Source organism: Eretmochelys imbricata, chromosome 20, assembly GCF_965152235.1.
Source record: "Eretmochelys imbricata isolate rEreImb1 chromosome 20, rEreImb1.hap1, whole genome shotgun sequence".
In the NCBI taxonomy this organism is placed as follows: Eukaryota; Metazoa; Chordata; order Testudines; family Cheloniidae; genus Eretmochelys; species Eretmochelys imbricata.
Genome location: NC_135591.1, coordinates 14,956,130 through 14,978,227, shown reverse-complemented (window position 1 = coordinate 14,978,227; position 22,098 = coordinate 14,956,130). Strand labels below are relative to the sequence as shown.

Sequence of the window (22,098 nt, the reverse complement as noted above, 5' to 3'; positions counted from 1 at the left end):
TGAGCCATTCTTTTCAGGTGACAAATCTGAGGAACTGTCCCAGATTGAGGTATCATTAGAGGAGGTTTTGGAACAAATTGATAAATTAAACAGCAATAAGTCACCAGGACCAGATGGTATTCACTCAAGAGTTCTGAAGGAGCTCAAATGTGAAATTGCAGAACTACTAATTGTAGTCTGTAACCTATCATTTAAATCAGCTTCTGTACCAGATGACTGAGGATAGCTAATGTGACGCCAATTTTTAAAAAGGGCTCCAGAGGTAATCCCAGCAATTACAGGCCAGTAAACCTGACTTCAGTACCGGGCAAACTGGTTGAAACTATAATAAAGAACAATATTGTCAGAGATATATATGAACATAATTTGTTAAGGAAGAGTTAACATGGTTTTAGTAAAGGGAAATCATGCCTCACCAGTCTACTAGAATTCTTTGAGGGGGTCAACAAGCATGTGGATGAAGGGGATCCAGTGGATATAGTGTACTTAGATTTTCAGAAAGCCTTTAACAAGGTCCCTAACCAAAGGCTCTTACGCAAAGGAAGCTGCCACGGGATAAGAGGGAAGGTACTCTCATGGACTGGTAACTGGTTACGAGATAGGAAACAAAGGGCAGGCAGTCCTATTCAACATATTCATAAATGATTTGGAAAAAGGGGTAAATAGTGAGGTGGCAAAATTTGCAGATGATACAAAATTACTAAAGATAGTTAAGACCCAGGCAGACTGTGAAGAGCTACAAAAAGATCTCTCAGAAGTGGGTGCTGGGCAACAAAATGGCAGATGAAATTTAATGTTGATAAATGCAAAGTAATGCACATTGGAAAGCATAATCCCAACTATACATATAAAATAATGGGGTCTAATTTAGCTGTTTCCACTCAAGAAAGAGATCTTGGAGTCATTATGGATAGTTCTTTGAAACATCCACTCGATGTGCAGCGGCAGTCAAAAAAGTGAACAGAATGCTTGGAATAATTAAGAAAGGGATATGTAATAGGACAGAAAATATCATGTTGCCTCTATATAAATCCATGGTACACCCACATCATGAATACTGTGTGCAGATGTGGTCGCACCATCTCAAAAAAGATATATTGGAATTGGAAAAGGTTCAGAAGAGAGCAACAAAAAATTATTAGGGGTATTGAACGGCTTCTGTATGAAGAGAGATGAATAAGACTGGGACTTTTCAGCTTGGAAAAGAGACGGCTAAGTGGAGATATGATTTTCAGCTTGGAAAAGAGACGGCTAAGTGGAGATAAAATCATGACTGGTGTAGACAAAGTAGATAAGGAAGTGTTATTTACTACTTCTCATAACACAAGAACTAGGGATCACCAAATGCAATGAATAGGCAGCAGGTTTAAAACAAAAAAAGAAAATATTTCTTCACACAACACACAGTCAACCTGTGGAACTCCTTGCCAGAGGATGTTGTAAAGGCCAAGACCATAACAGGGTTAAAAAAAGAACTAGATAAATTCATGGAGGATAGGTCCATCAATGGCTATTAGCTAGGATGGGCAGGAATGGTGTCCCTAGCCTCTGTTTGCCAGAAGCTGGGAATGAGCGACAGGGGATGGATCGCTTGATGATTACCGGTTCTGTTAATTCCCTCTGGGGCACCTGGCACTGGCCACTGTTGGAAGATACTGGGCTAGTTGGACCCTTGGTCTGACCCAGTACGGTCATTCTTATGTTCTTATGTTCCCCAGGATGAGAAAATGTGATCTTATTTATAAAATATACTCATGATATTTTGACAGGTTTCAGAGTGATAGCCATGTTAGTCTGAATCAGCAAAAGTCTCGAAGGTGCCACAAGAAATCCTTGTTCTTGTTGATGATATTTTGAGTTTTTCTTAAAGCTCCAGCTCCTGAAGTCTCCTAATTACATGAGAATCAATCTCAGCTTTCATTTAAAAAAATAATAGATCAATTTGTAGCCATCATCATTGCAAAGAAAAGCTTGGAAATATGAAGTGAATATCACTTAAAGACTCAAAAAACAAGAGGCAAAGAAAAAGAAGACAACTTTTGTTATTTTGAAGCCATTGCATGATTTTTGGGAGCCTGAGTCATGATTTTTGAATGGCTCATGGGAAGCTGGGTGGGAAAGAACATGGCATCCATTCTCGAACAGCGCTGGGCCTGGCCTTCCAGTGAGGCCAGGCAGGGAGAACATTGTCAACATTAAGGTAAGCCCAGACCCTCAGAGCACTCTCAGTGGCAGCGTTTTAGGGGACACAGGAGATGTGGTGACAACTTAGGAAACACCACGGTGTTTCGGGGCGGCAGGGAGTGGTGCAGGGAGAATTTCAGGGGGATGCACATGCATCTAGGGGAAACACATGAGCATCTTCGGAGAACATGGAGTGGATGTCTTGGGGGGACGTCTGTGTCTCAGACGTTCATGTTGACATGACAGGGTCTCAGCGTGTTGTGTCAGTATCTTGATGGGAGGCATGCGATGTGACATCTCAGAATAACTTGTCTACGTCCTGGGGGGACATGGAAGGGCTCTCAAGGACACTAGAATTAGGTGACCAGATGTCCTGATTTTATAGGGACAGTCCCGATATTTGGGGCTTTTTCTTATACAGGTGCTTATTACCCCCCACACCCTGTCCTGATTTTTCACCCTTGTTATCTGGTCACCCCAACTACAATGTCCCATAACATTAACAATGTCTTGGGATGACATGTGTGAGTTTTGAGGAGACGGGTGTACTCGTCCCAGTGGGATATGGAGGGCTACACACTCGTGGGATGCTGTGATATTTGGGGGTGACCAGAGTCTCTGCAGGCCAGACTGTGACACGACTGGAGTGACGTGTCTGTATCCTGGGGACGGACATACTGACATGGTGGAGGCACGGGCTGACAGGAACTCTGGGAGATGTGTGGCTATGACAGGGTGTTATGGGGGAGGTGCTGACATGACAGGATCTCAGGGGGACACGTGTTGTTCTGATGGGTCCCGGGGATGCTGTCACGACAGGGTCGGGGGGGGGACGACACAGTTGCCATCCTGAGGAAGTCTCAGGGGAACGGGCTGCTGACAGGGCCTGAGTCCTGAGCTCGCTGTCGTGGCAGGGTAGGGAGGCTGTCGTGCTTGGTCTGGGGGACGCGCTGGGAACACGTGTCCGTGGTGGGGACAGTGTCTGTGAGCGCGGTGGGCTGAGCGGGGAGCGCCGTGCCACACGCCGCTGGTGCAACTACGAGAGCGAGCAGGGCGCCTCCTCTACTAAATGGGGGCGGGGACAGGCGCTCGGAGCTCGACATAAAATGGCGCCTCTTCGCCCACATTCCCCAGCGCCGGCCAACCCAACCCTCCAAGGCTTCAACCGAACCTTTTACAGCCGCCTGCACCCAGTTCCCATAGGTCGATTTCGGTCTGCTCGCCATCCTCATTGGGTCTGATCCCTTGGTCGGGATCCCGCCCGATCGCTGATTGGCCGCTCTACATGTCAGACTCTAATCCCGTCTTCTCCCGTCTTTCACATTATTGATAGCTCATTGGTGTTGTCTCGCGTCAATTGAATTTTAGTCCCGCCTTCCCTACATAGCTAGCGTCTTAGAAGCCCGCCTAACGGCCGATTGGTCAATTTTCACGTCAATCACAACTTCGCTCCATGCTCTCCAAGCCTCTCCCGTACGGGGTTTCCTGAGGAGACCACATGATCGCTGATTGGCCATCTGTCACGTCAGTTGTTCTTTCGCCTCATCCCTTCTTCCCACCCTTCCCCGAAAGGGCCTTCTGATTTTCTATTGGCCACAGCTTCCGTCAGTTCCTCCCGCTGCCCTCCCTCATTGGGCGGAGCCGCGAAGGGGGCGTATCCTAGGGCCGGGGCTTTTCGTGGACTGCTACCACTCCCTCTTAGAATCCGCCTGGTTTCCAATTAGCCATGCAACCTGTCATCCGCCATTAGTCCCGCCCACAGGGTGCCTCCTTGCCTCCTGATTGGGCGGAGCCGAGTCGGGAGGCGTGTCTCAGGGCTGGGGCCGTGTCGCACAGCTCCCCCAGTCCCTCCCTCGCCAGCCCTTTGGCGGTCACCGGCGGGGTTAGGCTGCCTCGTCAGCGAGTCGGACTCCCCCGCCCCTCCCCCCGCCCCGAGAGCGACTTGGGCTCGCCCCCCGCAGCGACCATGAGCGGTAAGGACGGCACCACCCCGGCCCCGGGGGACGCGAATCCGGCCGACTCCGACGGGCCGGCCCCGCCCCGGCCAGCCCCCACCCCCGGGCCGAGGGGACCTGGGAGGGGAGGGACCCGGGGGAGGGGGGAACCCTCGGGGGGTGGGACCCGGGGGGAGGGGGCTCGAGACGGGGGAGGATCCCGGGGGAGGGGGCCGGGGAGGGCCAGGATCCCCGGAGGGAGGGGAACTCTCGTGGGGGCGGTCCTGGGAGGGATTGGTACCTGAGCCCGGGGGAGGGGAGAAACCTCGTGGGGGAGGTCACGAGGGGAGGGGGCTCGAGATGGGGGAGGATCCCGGGGGACCTTTGTACCTTCGTGGGGTGGGTCACGGGGGGAGGGGGGCAAAGATCCCGTGGGGGGGGCATCCTTCGTGAGGGTGGATCTCGCAGGGACTGGGAGCCCTTGTGGGGGAGGATCCGGGGGGAGGGGCACCCCTCGTGGGGGTGGACCTCAGGGGAAGCGGAACCTTTAAGGGGGGAATCCCTGGGAGAGGAGGTAAGGATCCGGTGGGGGGGGGGGACGGGACTCTCGTGAGGTGGGGTCTCCTTGGGGGACGGTGTAAGGATTGGCGGGGGGGGGGAGCTGTTATGGGAGAGGGCTCTTGGACGGGGTGGGGGATAGGATCCCAGCGGGAGGGGGATCCGTCGTGCGGAGGGGTGGCCAGGATCCTGGTAGGAATAATCCCGGGGGAAGGCACCTGGAAGTGGGGAGGGCGGATGTGAGGGCAGGGAGTGGAACCTTCCTGAGTGTGAATCTTTCATGGAGCCTTTGTGGAACAAACGGGGGGGGGAGGGGGCAGGATTTTTGGGGAGGGGGAATCCCTTGTGTGATGGATCCTATGAGAAAAGGGGCTGGGATCCTGTTCCTTGGGGTGGGGGAGGGGGGAACTGGGGAACTCTCATGGTTTAGTCCTGGCAGGAGGGGTAGCCCTTGTGGAGGATCCAGGGGGAGGGGAGAACTATTGTGGGACGGATGGATGGGGGGGGGGAGGAACTTGGGGAGAGAGAGGCCTAGTGGTGCAGGATCCTAGGGCAGTGGTTCTCAACCTTTCCAGACTACTGTACCCCTTTCAGGCATCTGATTTGTCTTGCATACCCACAAGTTCACGTCATTTAAAAACCACTTGCTTACAAAATCAGACATAAAAATACAAAAAATGGCACAGCACGCTATTACTGAAAAATTGCTTGTTTTCATTTTTACCATATTTATAAAATCAATTGGAATATAAATATTATACTTACCTTTCAGTGTATCTTATATAGAGCAGTAGAAACAAGTCATTGACTGTATGAAATTTTAGTTTGTACTGACTTTGCTAGTGCTTTTTGTGTAGCCTGTTGTAAAACTAGGCAAATATCTGGATGAGTTGATGTATCCTTGGGGGTACTCAGACGTCTTCCAGGGGGTACATGTATCCCTGGGTGAGAATCACTGTCCTAGGGTGTAGGGGGAACCTTTGCAGAAGTGGAATCTGGGTGGAGGGAGGTTGGGAAGGTCCGTGGGAGGGGGAACACTCAGGGGAGGGAGGGAGCAGGTGCAATGGGGCCCTGAGGAAGGGAGGGCATGGGGATAGAGGGGAGAACCCAGGGGGTGGAGAGGGGAGCAGAAGAAGGGACTTGCAAGAGTGGAATGGGGAGGAACCTGAGAGAGGAAGAGAGCGCATTCCTCCCGTTTCCTCCTCACTGAGTTTCTATGCTAACCCCCATTTGTCAGTTTCTTCCCCAGTCTCTCTCCTCTACAGCTTGACAGCCCCCCTCCCCTCTTCTGCTTTTCCTTTCTGTCTCGTTCACCATCTCCCCCTTCACCATCCTCTCAAGCCTTCCCTTTACCTCTCTCTGTCCAGCTGAGTGCCTAGATACTAGGGGTGGTTGGTGCCCTTTAAATACTTAGAAAGAACCTCCTTCACCTTTCTAGTCCCACCTCCCTTCTTTCTGTTTTTACCTTCCTGGGTGTTCTCTTTTCCCTTAACTTTCCTGTTTTTAAACTGCTCTCATCACCCTTCTCAACCCTTCCCTGTACTCTGCTTCTTGTAAACTTATTGCAGTTTAATTGTAACAGAGTTTATCATTTTCCTCCCCATGCAGACCAAGAGAGCCCAGAAGACATGGCTGTTGTGAAGTCGGAGAAGGAAGAAGAAAGTGCTTGTAGCAGAAGCAGTAGTATTGGAGGCAATGGGGAGGGTCAGGTGAGTGGAGTCCAAGAGAAGATGGTGTATGGTGTCGGTGGGGAATGGGATTTGAATGGGACCCTGGCAGTCCTCATGCACACTGTGAGACTGCAAAAACCTATGACTTCTGTGTGGCGAGGTTCCCTGTGATGGCCCCAATAGTAAAGGGTAGGGGCTAGCTTTGGGGTAGAGAGAGGAGAGTTTTAAGACTGGGGAAATCAGTCACTTCTTTGACCTTGTATAACATATAAAGTGCGTTCATGCATATAATTTCAAAACAAACGCTCCACTGCACACATGTCTTCCCCTGGTGGAAGGAGGAGAGAACAAGCATGTGATGTGTTAGTCATATTGCTTGATGCACACCTAGAAGGTGCTCAGCTGCTGTGCTGATGAGTACAGTATGAGACCCTATAGAGAATGGAATATGGTTGTCCCCCGAGATCATATACAAAACCTCTGCCAATGTTAACATTTCTGCATCTCCTCCAAGAAATAGTGGTGTTAGCCCTTTCTTTAATCCTCTTTTCTTTCTAGGGGATGCACGGTCTCAGGGTCCATAGGTGCCTAGTAGCAATAGTACTGCCTCTTAGGATCTCTCCTCTGGAGATGTGCCAAATATCACGGCAAAGGGAAACTTCCTGGTCTTGGGCTGAACCATGAAGGCAGTTTCTACCGTCTCTCCTTGTGTTCATAGAAATCCTTCCTCCTTTGATGTTCCTCCACGTGCTCATGCCTGACAGCCCTATGTTTGCTAGCTGTATTTTCCAGCTGTGTGTGTCACTAAGGGCTGTTTCCCTAGTCTTTAGCTGAACACTCCTCCTTGTTTTTGCTTAGTTTGCACGAGGCTGGCGATACTTAACTCCTTCTCCTCGTTTGTCTTTAGGAATCCCAGCCTTCCCCCCTGGCTCTGCTGGCAGCCACGTGCAGCAGGATTGAGTCTCCCAATGAGAACTCCAACAGCTCCCAGAGCCAGCAGGGGGGCTCAGGTGAGCTGGACCTCACAGCTGCTGCCGCTCAGCTTGCCCAGACTACAAATGGTTGGCAAATCATTTCCACTGTCCCTGGGACATCCACCTCCTCCAAGGAGCAAGGGAGCAACGGCAGCGAGTCCTCACCAAAAAACCGACCTGTGACAGCTGGGCAGTATGTGGTTGCTGCTGCCCCCAATTTGCAGAATCAGCAGGTGCTGACCAGTTTGCCTGGTGTCCTACCAAACATTCAGTACCAGGTGATCCCACAGTTTCAAACAGTTGATGGGCAGCAGCTGCAGTTTGCCACCACCCCAGCCCAAGTTAACGTCCAGCAGGATGCCTCTGGCCAACTTCAGATCATCCCCGGGACAAATCAGCAGCTCATTACAAACAGAGGTGGGACAGGCAATATCATAGCCGCCATGCCAAATCTGCTGCAGCAGGCTGTCCCAATCCAGGGGGTAGGATTGGGCAATAACGCCCTCTCGGGACAAACTCAATATGTGGCAAATGTCCCAGTGGCTTTAAATGGTAATATCACGTTGCTGCCTGTCAGCAGTGTTGCCACGAGTTTGGCGCCCACTTCTCAGACCGTCACTTTAAGTAGCTCTGGCTCTCAAGACAGCAGCTCTCAAATAGTGACTTCTGGTGCTGCAATCAGCTCTTCCAACATAGTGACATCCCTTGCCACCTCTGGTGCTTTTTTCACGAATGCCAACAGCTACTCTACCACGACCACAAGCAGTAACATGGGTGTCATGAATTTTTCCAGCAGTGGGACCATGGGAACAAATGTTCAGGTCCAGACACCCCAGAGGGTTAGCGGCATTCAGAATTCGGACTCTCTGCAGAACCAGGTTTCTGGCATGGGACTTCAGCAAGGTCAGCAGAAGGATGCTGATCAAAATCAGCAGTCTCAGCAGCAGATCCTAGTGCAGCCTCAGCTTGTCCAGGGAGGGCAAACCATTCAGGCCCTCCAAGCTGCTCCACTCTCTGGCCAGACCTTTACCACCCAAGCCATCTCCCAAGATGCTTTGCAGAACCTTCAGCTTCAAGCAGTCTCCAACTCTGGGCCAATCATTATTCGAACACCTACTGTGGGGCCAAACGGGCAGGTCAGCTGGCAGACTATTCAGCTGCAGAATCTTCAGGTGCAGAACCCCCAAGCTCAGACAATTACCTTGGCCCCAATGCAGGGAGTCTCTCTGGGGCAGACGGGGCATACCAACACGCTCACACCAATAGCATCTGCCTCACTCCCCAGCGGCACTGTCACTGTAAATGCCGCTCAGCTGTCTTCTATGCCAGGCCTTCAGACCATTAACCTCAGTGCCTTGGGAGCGTCTGGAATCCAAGTACACCAGCTACAAGGGCTGCCGTTGGCTATAGCAAACGCTACTGGTAAGTTGGACGTTTTGTTGAAATGGCTTCTGAATTTTTCTTTTTGTTTCTGATCTCGCTTCCTGTAAAGCAGTATCTCAACCGTTCTGTGCATTAGCTTTGCAGGCCCCCTAGGCAATTGCCCTGCTTCCTACCCCCTAACACTGAGCTTGCTTGTGACCCCCACCCAAACTTGTCCCATGACCCCCTTGGGGTCATGACCCCGCAGATTGATAAACACTGCTAACAGGGGAGGAACCCAAAGACATGAAGTTTCCAGACAACACAGCCAGCTGTGGGAGAGGTGTCAAACACCCAGTCTGCAAGCCAGATCTGACCTTTTTCGTTTATGTGGGCCATGTGACAGGTTCAGATTCAGCAGAATCTAAGCTTCCATTTTAAAAAGTTTCTACCCTTCATAGTTGTGAAGATAAAGTCCTGCAATAGGAACAAAGTATTACAGAGGCAATGTTGGCACCCTGAATCTTCAGACAACCTAAAATGAACTCTGAAGGGGTGTGAACTAACTGCCCACCCTTCCTAAATCATGGAATTCACACCTAAACCCAATTATGAAGGTTAACTCCTTCATTGCTGATCATTTTAACAAATGAGATGGAGGGAAGTGATTGTGGCAGGCAGGTCTTGTGTTCCAGCTTTGGGGTTTCAACCAGTCATCCACAGGGGTTAGGATAGAAGGGGATTCCCACTCCCCAAATGCATTTCTGGGAGGTGTCATTTTAATCTCCTCCTTCGGAAGCATCCGGTATGGCCATGGCTGGGGATGGGACATGGGGCAGGGTGGGCCAGGGCTGGGTGGCACCAAGCATCCTGTCTCTCTCAGGTGCTTGGCTGGCTGGTTCTTGCTCACATGCTCAGGGTCTAGCTGATTACCACATGTGGGGTCGGGAAGGAGTTTTTCTCAGGTCAAATTGGCAGCAACCTTGGAGGTTTTTCACCTTCCTCTGCAGTGTGTGGATCACTTGCTGGGATTATCTGGGTATACCTCATTTAATCCTTTCCGTGTCACTGCAGGAGCTGCAAGCACTGGTGCACCTCGGTCCCTCTGCCTGTACCATATGGTTGTCTAATCTGTTGGTCTCATATATTTTGGTCTCACATCCGTTGTTGAGTTAGGTGTGCGGGTGGTGTTAGTGGCCTGCGATAGTCAGGAGGTCAGACTAGATGATCTGTGATCTCTTCTGGCCTTAAACTCTATGACTTTGTGAAGTGTGGGAGTGAAGCCCAGGGAAGGAGGGAATTGGGAGAGACCTGAGCCAGACAGGGAAGAGGGAGATAGACAGAAAGGAGGATGAGGAAAGAAGAGAAACAAAAGGCAGAAATAGCAGTGATTCTAAAAGAGAACATGTTCTCCCACTATGTAATGCTGAGTGCAACAATGAAGCCCTGAACAAATTACGAACAACTAAAATTCAGTTTCTAAATAAAGCCTATATTCTCCTCCTGATCTTTATCCAAACCCCTTATTGACATGAGTAAAAGATCCATTGTACGTTGGAGGAAGTATGTGGTTATTATTGAGGCCTAAATGTATATGGACCATCCTTAAAAGTGGAATTCAGTATGAGTTTGACTCCCCTGACCCAAGGGATAAGCCAGACAGGGTTGCAAACTCTACAAGGCAAAAGAGTCAAATTGGGGGAACATTTATAATAATTCTTCCTCATCTTAAATTAGGAATTTCCATACAGTGACTTGAAGTGTGTGGCCGGAAGAAAGTAGGGGTGGGTATAAGATGCTATGATCTCATTCTTGGAGATGTTCAAACATTGAGACTGGCACAAAGCATCCTGATTGTTTCCGTTGAATCAATACTGTCGTCTCACAAGTGGTCCCTCTCAACAATCGATACTGTAGTTGGTACAGCCTTATGGTGTCATAGTGCAATGAGCATTTATGGTCTTGCTAGTCTTGACACTCGGAAATTTTGTTCCTACTTTTGAGACAGAGCATTTCTTAATTTCTTTCACTGAGTGAACTTAATGCTGAAGGGTAATATTTTTAAACTATTGCCTGTACTTGGTAATAGCTTCTTAGGATGGTGCATGTCACATCATTTTGTATCTTACTTAAAAATGCAACCACTCAAGTGAGTCACGTAATTTAGAAGCAGTTTAAATGTTGTGCAATTCAACTTCTGTTTCCTTCATGAAAGAGAATAAAGCCACTTCCTTGGAATTGTTTTGCAGTGTTTTATGACCTGTTGAACTGCTGTTAAATTGATTTGGGTTTTGTATGTCTACAAGCTGTTTTCATATCTGATTAACTGTAATTATTGGTTTTCCACTGTATGAAGTCAATGAAATAACGTGGATCTTTCTCATAAGCGTTGTGTGTGCGTCGTATAGAGCCTGTTTTTGTCATTTCATTTGTCTGATTTCTGTGTTCAGTGGATTCACTAGTATTGTCTAGTATTCTAACATCGTGATCCTCCCAAGTACATCCTGTGCTGCCTGCTCTGAGCCTATTCAGCTTGCTTGAAGCATATAGGCAACTCCTAGTTCCTGTATTTGTGAGATGGCTTTGCCCTGGATGGGTGGATCAGGGAGGAACTGTCTTGGAGACTACCCATCAGATCAGGGGTGGGAAAACTTTTTGGCCCGAGGGAATAGAAATTGTATGGAGGGCCATGAGCGCTCACAGAATTGGGGTTGGGGGGGCAGGAGGGGATGAGGGCTCTGATTGCGGGGGCGGTGTCCAGCGTGGGGCCAGAAATGAGGAGTTCAGGGTGTGGGAGGGAGCTCTGGGATGGGGCTGGGGATGAGGAGTTTGGGGTGTGGGAGGGTGCTCTAGGCTGGGATCAAGGGGTTCGGAGGGCAGGAGGGGGATCAGGGCAGGGGTTTGGGGTGCAGGAAGGAGTGCAGGCTCCAGCTGGGGGTGCAGGTTCTGGGGTGGGGCTGGGGATGAAGGATTTGGGGTGCAGGAGAGTGCTCTGGGCTGGGATCAAGGGGTTCAGAGGGCAGGAGGGGGATCAGGGCTGGGGCAGGGGGTTGGGGCATGGGGAGACTCTCAGGGGTGCAGGCTCCGGGTGGCGCTTACCTCAAGTGGCTCCCGGAAGTAGCGGCATGTCCCTTCTCTGGCTCCTACGCGGAGGCGCGGCCAGGCAGGTCTGCATGCTGCACCATCCACAGGCACCGGCCCTGCAGCTCCCATTGGAGTGCTGGAGGGGGTCATTAGAGCGCGTAAGAGCCAGAGGCGGGCCATGCTGCTGCTTCTGGGAGCCTTGTAGAGCGGCCCCTGACCCTGCTCCCCAGCTGGAGCCCCAGACCACGCTCCCCAGCGAGAGCTCGCTTAAAATGACTGGCGGGCTGGATCCGGGCCGCGGGCCATAGTTTGCCCACCCCTGCATCAGATGGCTTATTTCTGAGCAGCCATGTTCCCTTTTTTTTTTTTAACCCTGAGAGCCATGTGTTAGAGTAGAAAGAGGGCTGCTCTTAGTGGAAAACCCCTCATTTGTGATGACATGTTTGCTGCCTTAAATTTTAATTGTCTGACATAATGCATTCTGCAGCAGAGATGGCCAGAGGCCTTTGTCCTCTACTTGGAGGATACGATGTTCAGGTGACTGATAGATGTTGTGGTGCAGGCTTCAAGAGACCTATGGGAACCTACTTGGATGTTTTTGGCCAAGCTCTCATGTGGTGAGATATAAATAAATTATAGTCCGAGCTGGAAGTGATGCCTATTGTTAAAGTTGCCTAACGTTTTCTATTATGAGCCCCTGTTGCTTATCACTGTGCCAAACTTTGAACAGTTTGTGCTGGGACTTTCCATGCTTGCACTCTGTATAAGGACTGTTTTGGGGGTTTTTTTTTAAGTTTTGGCAGAAACAGTTAATGCGCTTCAGAAAATGAGGTGAAGGGAAAAGTGAAATTGAAATGTTGTCAGGGGTTAGCCGTATATAATCATTAATGTGCCAGCCCTTATTGTCCACATCAAAACCTAACCGGATCTTGCCGAATTATATGACTCTGAGCATCATCATTTGTATGTGCTCCGCAGAGATTGCTCAAGGTTTGCTGCTAAAATCGCTGAACATTCCACCCGCACTAAGAATACTTGCTGACCCATCCTGTACACAGAGCCTGCTCACAGAGCTTGCAATACAGATGGGGAAGAGCAGAAGCTGCCACCCTGTCCTCAGGAAAGTGGTGGGAGCTAAGAGAGCAGAGCTGTCAGCTTGGTTCTTCCATTAACTCTGTGCACTTCCTGGCTTTTGGCTGTATTATTGAGTAAGAATATTGTTTTTCTCCTTTAACAGAAGTAACTGAGTGGTTGCACAAGCTCACTTATAGAGAGCTGAGGGATAGAACCCTGGTCTCTAATATTAGAGATTCAAATCTTCTCCGCAGCCATTCTGAGTGTGCGTGTTGGTGCTGTCTGTAACCACCCAGATCTCATTCCCTCGAGAGCCAGGAAATACAACTGTGGAATCCCGACTTCCACTTCGTTTCACTGCTTTGTGCAAATAGTTGTGTAAGCCAATGGTGAGGTGTGTGTTGTATGTACCTTTAATGGCTAACCCACGCAGAAAGCCGAGTCTACCACTGCTATTATTTATACTCCTTCAGCTCAAGGGATAATAGTTTGTACTGTGGATCTAATGGTTCTGGGTTCCAATCCTGCTGATCATCCATGCAGGGAACCGGTATGGCTCCATGTGATACACTTTCTGTCTTTCAATTTTCTCTTAAAATCCAAGGGAATTATAAAAATGAAACAAACTAAGGTTCAAAGTCAAGTGCTAAAGAATTGGCAGGTACAGGTACCAGAAATAAGGGTGCCTATGCAGTCTTAATTCTGCTCCTGTGTGTTCTGCAATTTTTAACTGCATGGTCACGTAGTACTTGTTCTATAGGACTTCTGCTGCTTTCATTGTTGTGGATGAATAATAAATGGGGCAGAGGGTTATAAGAAGAGAGAGAATGTTCTCTTGTGGCAAAAGCACTGGATTGGGACCCAGGAGAGCTGGGTTCTTGATTGTCTCTGTCATAGACTCCCTGTGTGATATTGGGTAAGACTTTTTTGTGTACTCAAAAGTGGGAAAATTAAATTTGCACAGACTACCTGAATTCTAGAATTCCCTAACTCTTGGGTGGCTAAATCCTCTAGGAAGCCTTGGAAATCTCATCCACCCATAATTCTCAGAGGCTATCACATTTCCCAAAGTCCCCGTGATGATTTTCAGCCTTAATGGTGTTTTTAATGTATTTTTTTGTTTGTAATAAATATATACATAAAATTAGGCTCAATTATTGTGCTGAGGATGTAATAGTGCCAGGCAGTGTTGCCTGGTGAATAGAACACTGGACTCTGGTACTCAGGAGACTTGGGGTCTGTTTCTGGCCTGCTGGTGACTTTGAACAAGCCACTTAACCTCTCTCTTCCTCAGTTTCCACATCTGAAAAATGGGGATAATGATGTTTATCTCCTTTGTAAAGTTCTTTGAGATCTCCTGGTCTGAAGGGCTATGTAAGAGCTCAGTGATATTATTATCATCTCAATAGTCACCCTCAAACCGTGGCTGCTTCTGTTTCTTAATGGGAATGAGGATTGTCTCGATGAAGTGACAAAGATTGTGGTTAAACTTTGTCCTACATGCAGCTCCAGGACAACTCCAGAATTTGGTTTTAATTTTACATGTTTGTAGTGTGGGATTGCAACCTTCAGATAGCTCATGAAAGCTTATGCTCAAATAAATTGGTTAGTCTCTAAGGTGCCACAAGTACTCCTTTTCTTTTTGCGAATACAGACTAACACGGCAGCTACTCTGAAACCTTCAGATACCACTCATCTAAGGATCAGTGAAGGGGACATCACTCCTGCTATACGTCTTCTAAAGATGTCATTAAAATGTCATCTGTGTCAAAAAATGTAAGCCTACATAGAGCAGGGAAGCCAGTTTGAATGTTGATACCTTTTTTGCGATGTGCAAAAAAGACTTTGTGGACATTCTGGGGCATATGACACTTACAGAAGTATTCGATCCACTGTAGTTTCTTTTCTCCTTTCTGCTTCACTTTAAGAAACCAACCTTTTAGCTTTAGGCCATTAATTGCAAAATCTGTGGCACACGGTGGTGAAATGGACAAGGCTTGCATGTTGGACACCTAGTTAATAGTAAAGCACTTTTATATAGTACTGTAGGTACTGCTTTGCTTTTGGTGTTGGTTGCCTTCAAAAGATAGGGATCGTCTACTGCCTGGGTAAAGTGTGTGCTAGGTAAACAGGCTACTGTAATGTGTTCCCATTAGGTGTCTTTGATGCAAGGCATTCAGGACCTTAACTGATGAATGCATGCGTGAAAGTACTCAGCTGAGGCTCTTTTTGTAGTGCAAAACAGCTGAGTACAAAAGAGGAGGCTAACATTCATGCCACCTGCCAAGCCCATGCAGCCAGGGGGCAGAGAGTGGAGCTCACAGGGTTTTCCACCTTCCAAACACAGCGGGCTAGTGGCTGGAACAAGGCTGCATTTTTAAATTTCAAATCATTGTTTACCTTTGTGATCTGGATGGAAGCATTCTGTGTGAATTGCTGGAGAGCACAAGCTCTGAATGGCGGCTACTTGGGTCAGGGCACTTGTTTCCTAATCAGGGAGTCCCGCAAGAAGCAGCAGCCTGTGTGGTCAAACAGAATTATTGTAATGTTTGTTTACAAAATCTGCACCAAGGAAATACCTTGACTCTGTCTCACCAATTTCTCCTCCTACACTCAATTTGGCTGTCATTCGACCACAGGGGCAACTTGGGCCCCAATCCTGTAGAGGGATCTGTGCAGGCAGACCCTTACGCTCTCACACTGTCCCATTGCATTATGAACCGCACTGGATATTCTCCTTCTCATGTTCCCCTCAATCGCAGTCTTGAGACATTTTGTAGATACTAGCTTTGAGCCTATGCCATCAGTTATAGTGTGAGTTTCTGCTAAGGGTGGTGTAAAATTTTCACTACTTTAGTTTTCTCTGCCATTCTCGGACTATTTGTACCTCAATCCCTTGTGATTAGTTTTGCAGCAGTTTGTTTCCTCTGGCTTCAGATAGTGTTTTGTATTCCTGTGGAGCAGTTAGCAGAGATAATGCTGTCACACTGGGTCTTTCTCTATAACCTTCATCAAAATATGGTGCATCATTCATGTTTCAGCCATGTTTGAGAATGTGAACCAGTTTCTTCTCCTCTTTCCTTTCCCCACTACCTGCACAAGCATGCTGGTAGAAGGAACTTGGCTTCAGGGTTCAGTAAAGTATTTGAATAGATGCATGCTAAGCCATTGAATGTAGGAGAGGAACAGAGCAAAAATGTTGTTTTTAAAGGCCCATGTCAAAGAAATAACCCTTTGAAACATGTTTCCTTGTGACAGGTTTCAGAGTAGCAGCCGTGTTAGTCTGTATCCGCAAAAAGAAAAGGAGGACTTGTGGCACCTTAGAGACTAAGGTTACCAAATGCATCCCTAACTTGCCCAACTGTGTGTCATAACTCTGTTCTTGTGGGGTTTCCCATAGCTGTTGGGTTGCTGGCACAAATACATGATTTTTTAAATATTTTTTTTAAAGAGACCTTGTATCTGGGGGAGATGAGACCTCCACATGGTGCGTACTCTTGGGGGTGGGAAGAGGGGTAAATTAGGTTCCACTTTAGGGCAAGGAGCCTTGACAAGATCCCTTTTTAACTTACTGTAATTGTTTCATTGATCGCATCAAATTACCCAACTTCAGAAAATAATTCAGTTGTGTAATACTTAACCTTCAGTATCTCAGCTTCTTGTAGATGGTTTGTTTCTCTCCCCTCACTCTCCACAAAAGATAGTTTCATTTTAATTGAAGAAATATCCATAATACTGGTATCTGAGAATTCGAGTCCCCACCTTGTATGATTCAATAAGAGGAAACCGGTTTGTTTGGGAGTTTTTCCCCTGAAACTGTCAAAACAAAACCTTGGTACTGCGTGGCTGGCTTCAGCCAAATTTGAACTCTGTTCAGCTTCAAACCCTTGATAATAGGAAGTGTGTACTGGAAATACTCAGAACATCTTGCCTCATATTACAGCATTGTATTTGCATAGGCTTTTATACTGTCTTTAAGTCAGAGGAAAGTGTAAAGGAAAGCCATTAATTAGTGAAAATGCCCATGTCTTTCATATAACAATGTTCTGGAAATTTTCACTCTGTTTAATTCCATCCATTGCAGTGTTCAGGTTGTGCCAATTTTAAAGTTACTCTCCCTTCTGGAGCCAGAATGAAGTTTCTGAGAACTGTAACTGAGTTGATTTAGCAGACAGATACCACGGGGCTGCTGCAAACTAGTCTGCTCAGAGACCTGTTCCTTAGCTTGCACCTCGCTTTAGAACTTTGCCTTGTGCAACTTATGATTCAGGAAAGTATTGGCAGCTATACTGGTTTGACAGGTTTGGTATTCTGTGCAAATGTCCTGCATTGTTTACATCAGATCTGACTGTAAGTAGCGTCTGTTAAAAAGGGGTTAGAATGGGGGACAGGGGATGGATCACTTGATGATTACCTGTTCTGTTCATTCCCTCTGGGGCACCTGGCATTGGCCACTTTCAGAAGACAGGATACTGGGCTAGGTGGACCTTTGATCTGACCCAGTCTGGCCATTCTTATGTATTACTCAGTTGCCACTGTGAAACCAAACTTGTTCTCTTACGTCAGGAAAAAGCGGTTAAAGTTTTGTGAGGTTTTTTTTCCCCAGAGGAATTCAATTTAATTTAACTTGCAGCATAAAAACCTCTAACAATTAAAGGATATCATAGAACTTGCTGAGTAGCTTCAAGTCATTAAACACCAAACTAAAATACAATTACTCAATATGCTTTAGTATAGCTTCGAAGCAGCACACTCTTCTCCAAGGAGTACCATGTGTTCCCCACTCAGCTGTCCATAACTCAAAAGAATTAACATAGAGCCTCTCCAATTTACACAAATGACTATGATCGCAGATTAATGAATTTTGCAAATTAGCAAGTTAAGCAAACAAGATAAAAATCAAGGATACTGCATTGCAAAGTGTACTTTACTTCTTTATGTGGCTAGTGTAGTTTAATTTTATTTGATCTGCTATAGTATCTGTAGTGCAATATATTTTAGAGAAATTACAAATACTGGATAGTGTAGGATCTTGCTGTCGTTCTGGGCTATAAAATCTCCTGAGAAATGGGAAGAGAATGGGGTCTTGGGAGAATTATTGGATTTGTGAGCTAGAAAGCTTCTTTTAATGTTTTTCTGAAGCTACCAACTACCACAGACCAAAAATAAACTTTCGTACACAGAACTATTGCATGTATAAGAAATATTTTGGGTGCGTTTGGATTGGTCACGTTAGTTCCTCTTTGCTTTATTTGTACTTGGCAGTGTCGCTTTAATTAAAAAAAATCTTGTGGCTTTTTTTGTCTCTTTGTAGTATCCGTTACATTTCAGAGTTAAAATTTATTTTCTCATTTAGTGATTTATTTATTTATTTTGCTTTCCTCTTTATCCAGGATGGGTTTAACCGTTGCAAACATTGCAGAGTTTGTATAAGACACGGTTGTGTTCGGATCCTACATAAAGGTGAATATTGTGGGCATTTTTTTCAAGGTCAACAGTGGCGGATCTAAAAATATTCTGTCTAGAATCCAGAGGGCATTCCTCACCCAGTTTTAGAACATAAAAAAAAAAAAAAAACCAACCTATCATTTTTCTCAGACCAGTGGCTTGAAAAACAAGAAACCACTTTGTCTGTAAAAACCGTCTGCCAAGACTCTCTCGTTTTTGGGTCTTCCGTCTTTAGTGTGAGACTGATGCAGAATTAGCATAGTGCTTACAGCATTTTGAACCCCACTCCAGAGGCAATCATAGGCCCCCGTCCATCTTCATACACCGTTACCTACAGGATGTAGTTTGTCTGTTTCCTCCTGACTGTGGTCAGTGAAAGGGCTCCTGTTTTGCTGCATTTGTGTTATCCTCGCTCGTCTTACTTCATCCAGTTGGATTAGTAATGGCCACCTAAATTGTGAAACCTTTACCTTAATGCAGTGGCACATTTGGTTACCCTTTAATGCCTGCTTTGCACCGGGGTTCCCCTTTGACACTTAAAATTAAGGTGCTCCAGTGTCTCTGTCAATGTACTGGCACCTGTTTGGTATTTCAGCACCAGAAAGGGGTGGGTGTACTTTGTCTGCAGGTATGTCTGGGAGGAAGGGAGGAGGTATGTCTGTGCTCGGCATGTTCAAACTGTGTTCATACAACAGGATTATGTCCATGATAGGCAATCTTGTTTCACGCCGGCTTTTGCCATGTCAGGTGAAGGAGCAACAGATACATATGGCCAAAGCAGGGGTGAAACTGCTTCAAAATTAAAGGGACCGTATTAGAATTGGGTCAGCTTCATTTTGAAGATGCTGGAGCTGTACGTCCATGGCAACTCTCTCATCAGTCTTATCTGAAAAAATATTCCTTATTGTTTGGAACCCAGAGCATTGAAAAATATACTTGCATAGCTATTAATATACATCAGTAGGTCTCAACATATTTACCATGGTAGGCCACATATGCAGTTCTCTGTGTTATGTGGGCCGCATTCACACAATATATATACTACTTGTATGACCCTGAGGATGTCACATGGGCTGCAGCTGTATGCTGATCCTGCCGTGGGTTGAGAACCACTGATGTACATTCAATGCTTCTGTAACCTGGGAATGGTCTGTGATCTGGGCAGAATGATTTGACAAGCAGTCTATATTAATGAAGATGATAAAAGTAAATTGTCAGGCTTTGTTCCTTCTCATAAAATACCGCTGTATTCTGGTGACTTCAGAGCATTCTGCTATGTGAAGAATGAAGAGTGCATGCCTTCCCTTTTTTTTAGTGGTCTTTTTTCCCCCTCTTGCAATAATTTGTTTATGCCATGATTAGAATCAAATAATTGCTTGCCAGAATGAACCCTTTTTTTTCTTCTGTTTATGAAATGCCAACAGAAGATGGCGTAGAAATGTAGTTTTTTGCATGTTTGAAGATTGGAATGAGGCTAGGAGTCAGTAATGACAGGAAGCTGGGGTTTTTCAGGCCCATTGTTGTGTTTGTACATATCTCTTGTGCACATTTTTACTCATGTAACAGCAGTTCCTCAAAGACGGCACACAAATGATAGAGTGTATGCACAGTGCTATACAGGCTGTTGTTAATTTACGAAGTTAAAAAAAAATCCTTGTTTCCCTCCGCTCTGTTGTCAGAGTGTAAACATGTTGCAAGAACTTGAGTAATGAAAATGTTCTGTCCTAAAATTGCTAAACTTTGTAGGGAGCCTGGAATGCTGCTGCTGACTAGTACAGGAGCTCCAAGCCAAGACTTTCAAAAGTGACTAGAAAGCTTGTGTGGGTTTTGTTTGTTTTGGGGTCCTTTTTTGGTGGGGGGGGGGGCTTATCTTGAGACATCAGCCCTCTTTAAAGGTGTTACAGAAAGTGCTAAGCCGCCTATAGTGGCAAACTCACGCATCCGATGAAGTGAGCTGTAGCTCACGAAAGCTTATGCTCAAACAAATTTGTTAGTCTCTAAGGTGCCACAAGTCCTCCTTTTCTCCTAGTGTAGGTGCTTTTGCTGATATGTCTTATACCTGGTTCCCAAAGGAAACAAGCTGTAGTAGCAAAAGCACTTTAACAGTGGTATAAAGGCATAGGGCTTTTGCCAGTAGAGAAATATCATTTAAAAAATGACACTCTCTAACTGACATTACTGTGCCAGCAAAAATTTCTAGTGTAAACCTGTCCTGAATCACTAGCCACTTAAAAAAACCATACTTCAGTTCATGGCGGTAGCTGTTTTAAATAATCTAGCAAGTGTTTTCTGGGGCAAGATACTGCATTTGTGTCTAAAAATTGTTACATTGTGTTTACCTGAGAAGCCAATGCTAGTAGGGCCTGAAAAGGAAGGCCAAACTGTCCTAAGAACTTAAATTTAATTGTGTGAATGGGCTAGTCACATGGATTTTATTTGCAGTTTTTTTTCAATTGGTTCTAACCTGGTCAGTCAGCCTGCAGTGTTTATTGTTTCCTTTCCCTTCATCCTTCTCAGTGGTGTTTATATGATGCCATTTGTTTACATATGTTCCTAGCAGCATTGAAGAATTTGGAGTTGATTGTGTATGTTCGGATACCAAGTGACCAGATCAGATAATGAATTGTACTGCGCTTCAAAAATGTCTGAGGGAAGTGTTGTGCAATGCATGGTTGCTTCTGAGAGTTCCCATGGGGGATGCTTGTTCTAGGACTGATATTTTGTTGGGTTACAGAGTAGGAGCCGTGTTAGTCTGTATTCACAGAAAGAAAAGGAGGACTTGTGGCACCTTAGAGACTAACCAATTTATTTGAGCATAAGCTTTCGTGAGCTACGGCTCACTTCATCGGATGCTGAGCTGCTGCCCTTTTATTTTAAGTTCCCACTTTTGAGGTGCACACTGAGCTTATTTGCAAATTGTGACTGAGCTCCCTCATCCAAAAAATAGTGTTCATTAACTCTTTCCCTGCAAAGTAAACCATTAGGCAAGAGAGTCTGATTCTCTCTCTCTCTCTCCCCCCCCCCCCCCCCATTGGTTTTGGCTGGTGCTCCTGGCCATATACTGGTTCTTGCAGCCTAAGGCCTCATTGATTACAGCCATGAGTGCAAGTGCTTAGTGCAGGCAGGCGAAACCAGCAATTGCACTAGTGGTATTTTCCCTACTTTCAAACAGTCGTCAGCTCCCTTGGTGCAAATAGTGGCTTTGCCTGCAGACGGTAGGGGTTGTATTGATGCAGCTGTTCTGATGGCTGTAAGCAGGGCAAATTCCGGTGCTTGGACAAGACCTAATTTTGGGGATGGGAGAGGAAGAGAAAAAGTGTAATGTTTAAAAGTATATATAGTCATTTTATACATATTCTCTTGCCCACAGTCAAATATGTAGCTTTTCATGCACTTCACAGGTCTCTGGAGCCCTTAACACATGTTAGATGGTCACTGACATCTGAAGTTAGCCATTTATTTATATATTGTTCTTAGCTTGACTCTTGGGCCTTCTGCCATGTCTTGATTCCTATAGGATTAGGACTATAGTGACACCTGCTGGTGAAAGCAGACTTATTAATCAACTAAGAATAGTTGGTTAGGTCTCAGAGGGGTAGTAGCCATGTTAGTCTGTATCCATGTTGTAATCCTCGTTGTAGTAGTTGGTTAGGCAACTTCTTGTGAACCTTTTACCCAATCAGCATTGCTCAAAATGGGACACTGTTCTTCAGCTGCAGGAATAGAGTCTAATACTGATCGTTAAGTGCCGTGTTTTGACTGGAGAGTCTCAACATTTAAATTCTGCGTGGCTGTAACCTCTCATATCTC

The 22,098-nt window shown here is 46.4% G+C and overlaps 1 protein-coding gene across 1 annotated transcript in view; it reads left to right on the top strand.

Annotated features, from left to right (window-relative positions):
* The first annotated feature begins 4,045 nt into the window (after positions 1-4,045).
* Positions 4,046-22,098, top strand: part of SP1 (Sp1 transcription factor) — a 33,894-nt gene continuing 15,841 nt past the window's right edge. The window contains exons 1-3 of the mRNA XM_077839001.1: positions 4,046-4,157; positions 6,285-6,385; positions 7,254-8,742. Coding sequence (XP_077695127.1) covers positions 4,151-4,157; positions 6,285-6,385; positions 7,254-8,742 — 1,597 coding nt within the window. The 5' untranslated portion in view covers positions 4,046-4,150. The remainder of the gene's footprint in view (positions 4,158-6,284; positions 6,386-7,253; positions 8,743-22,098) is intronic.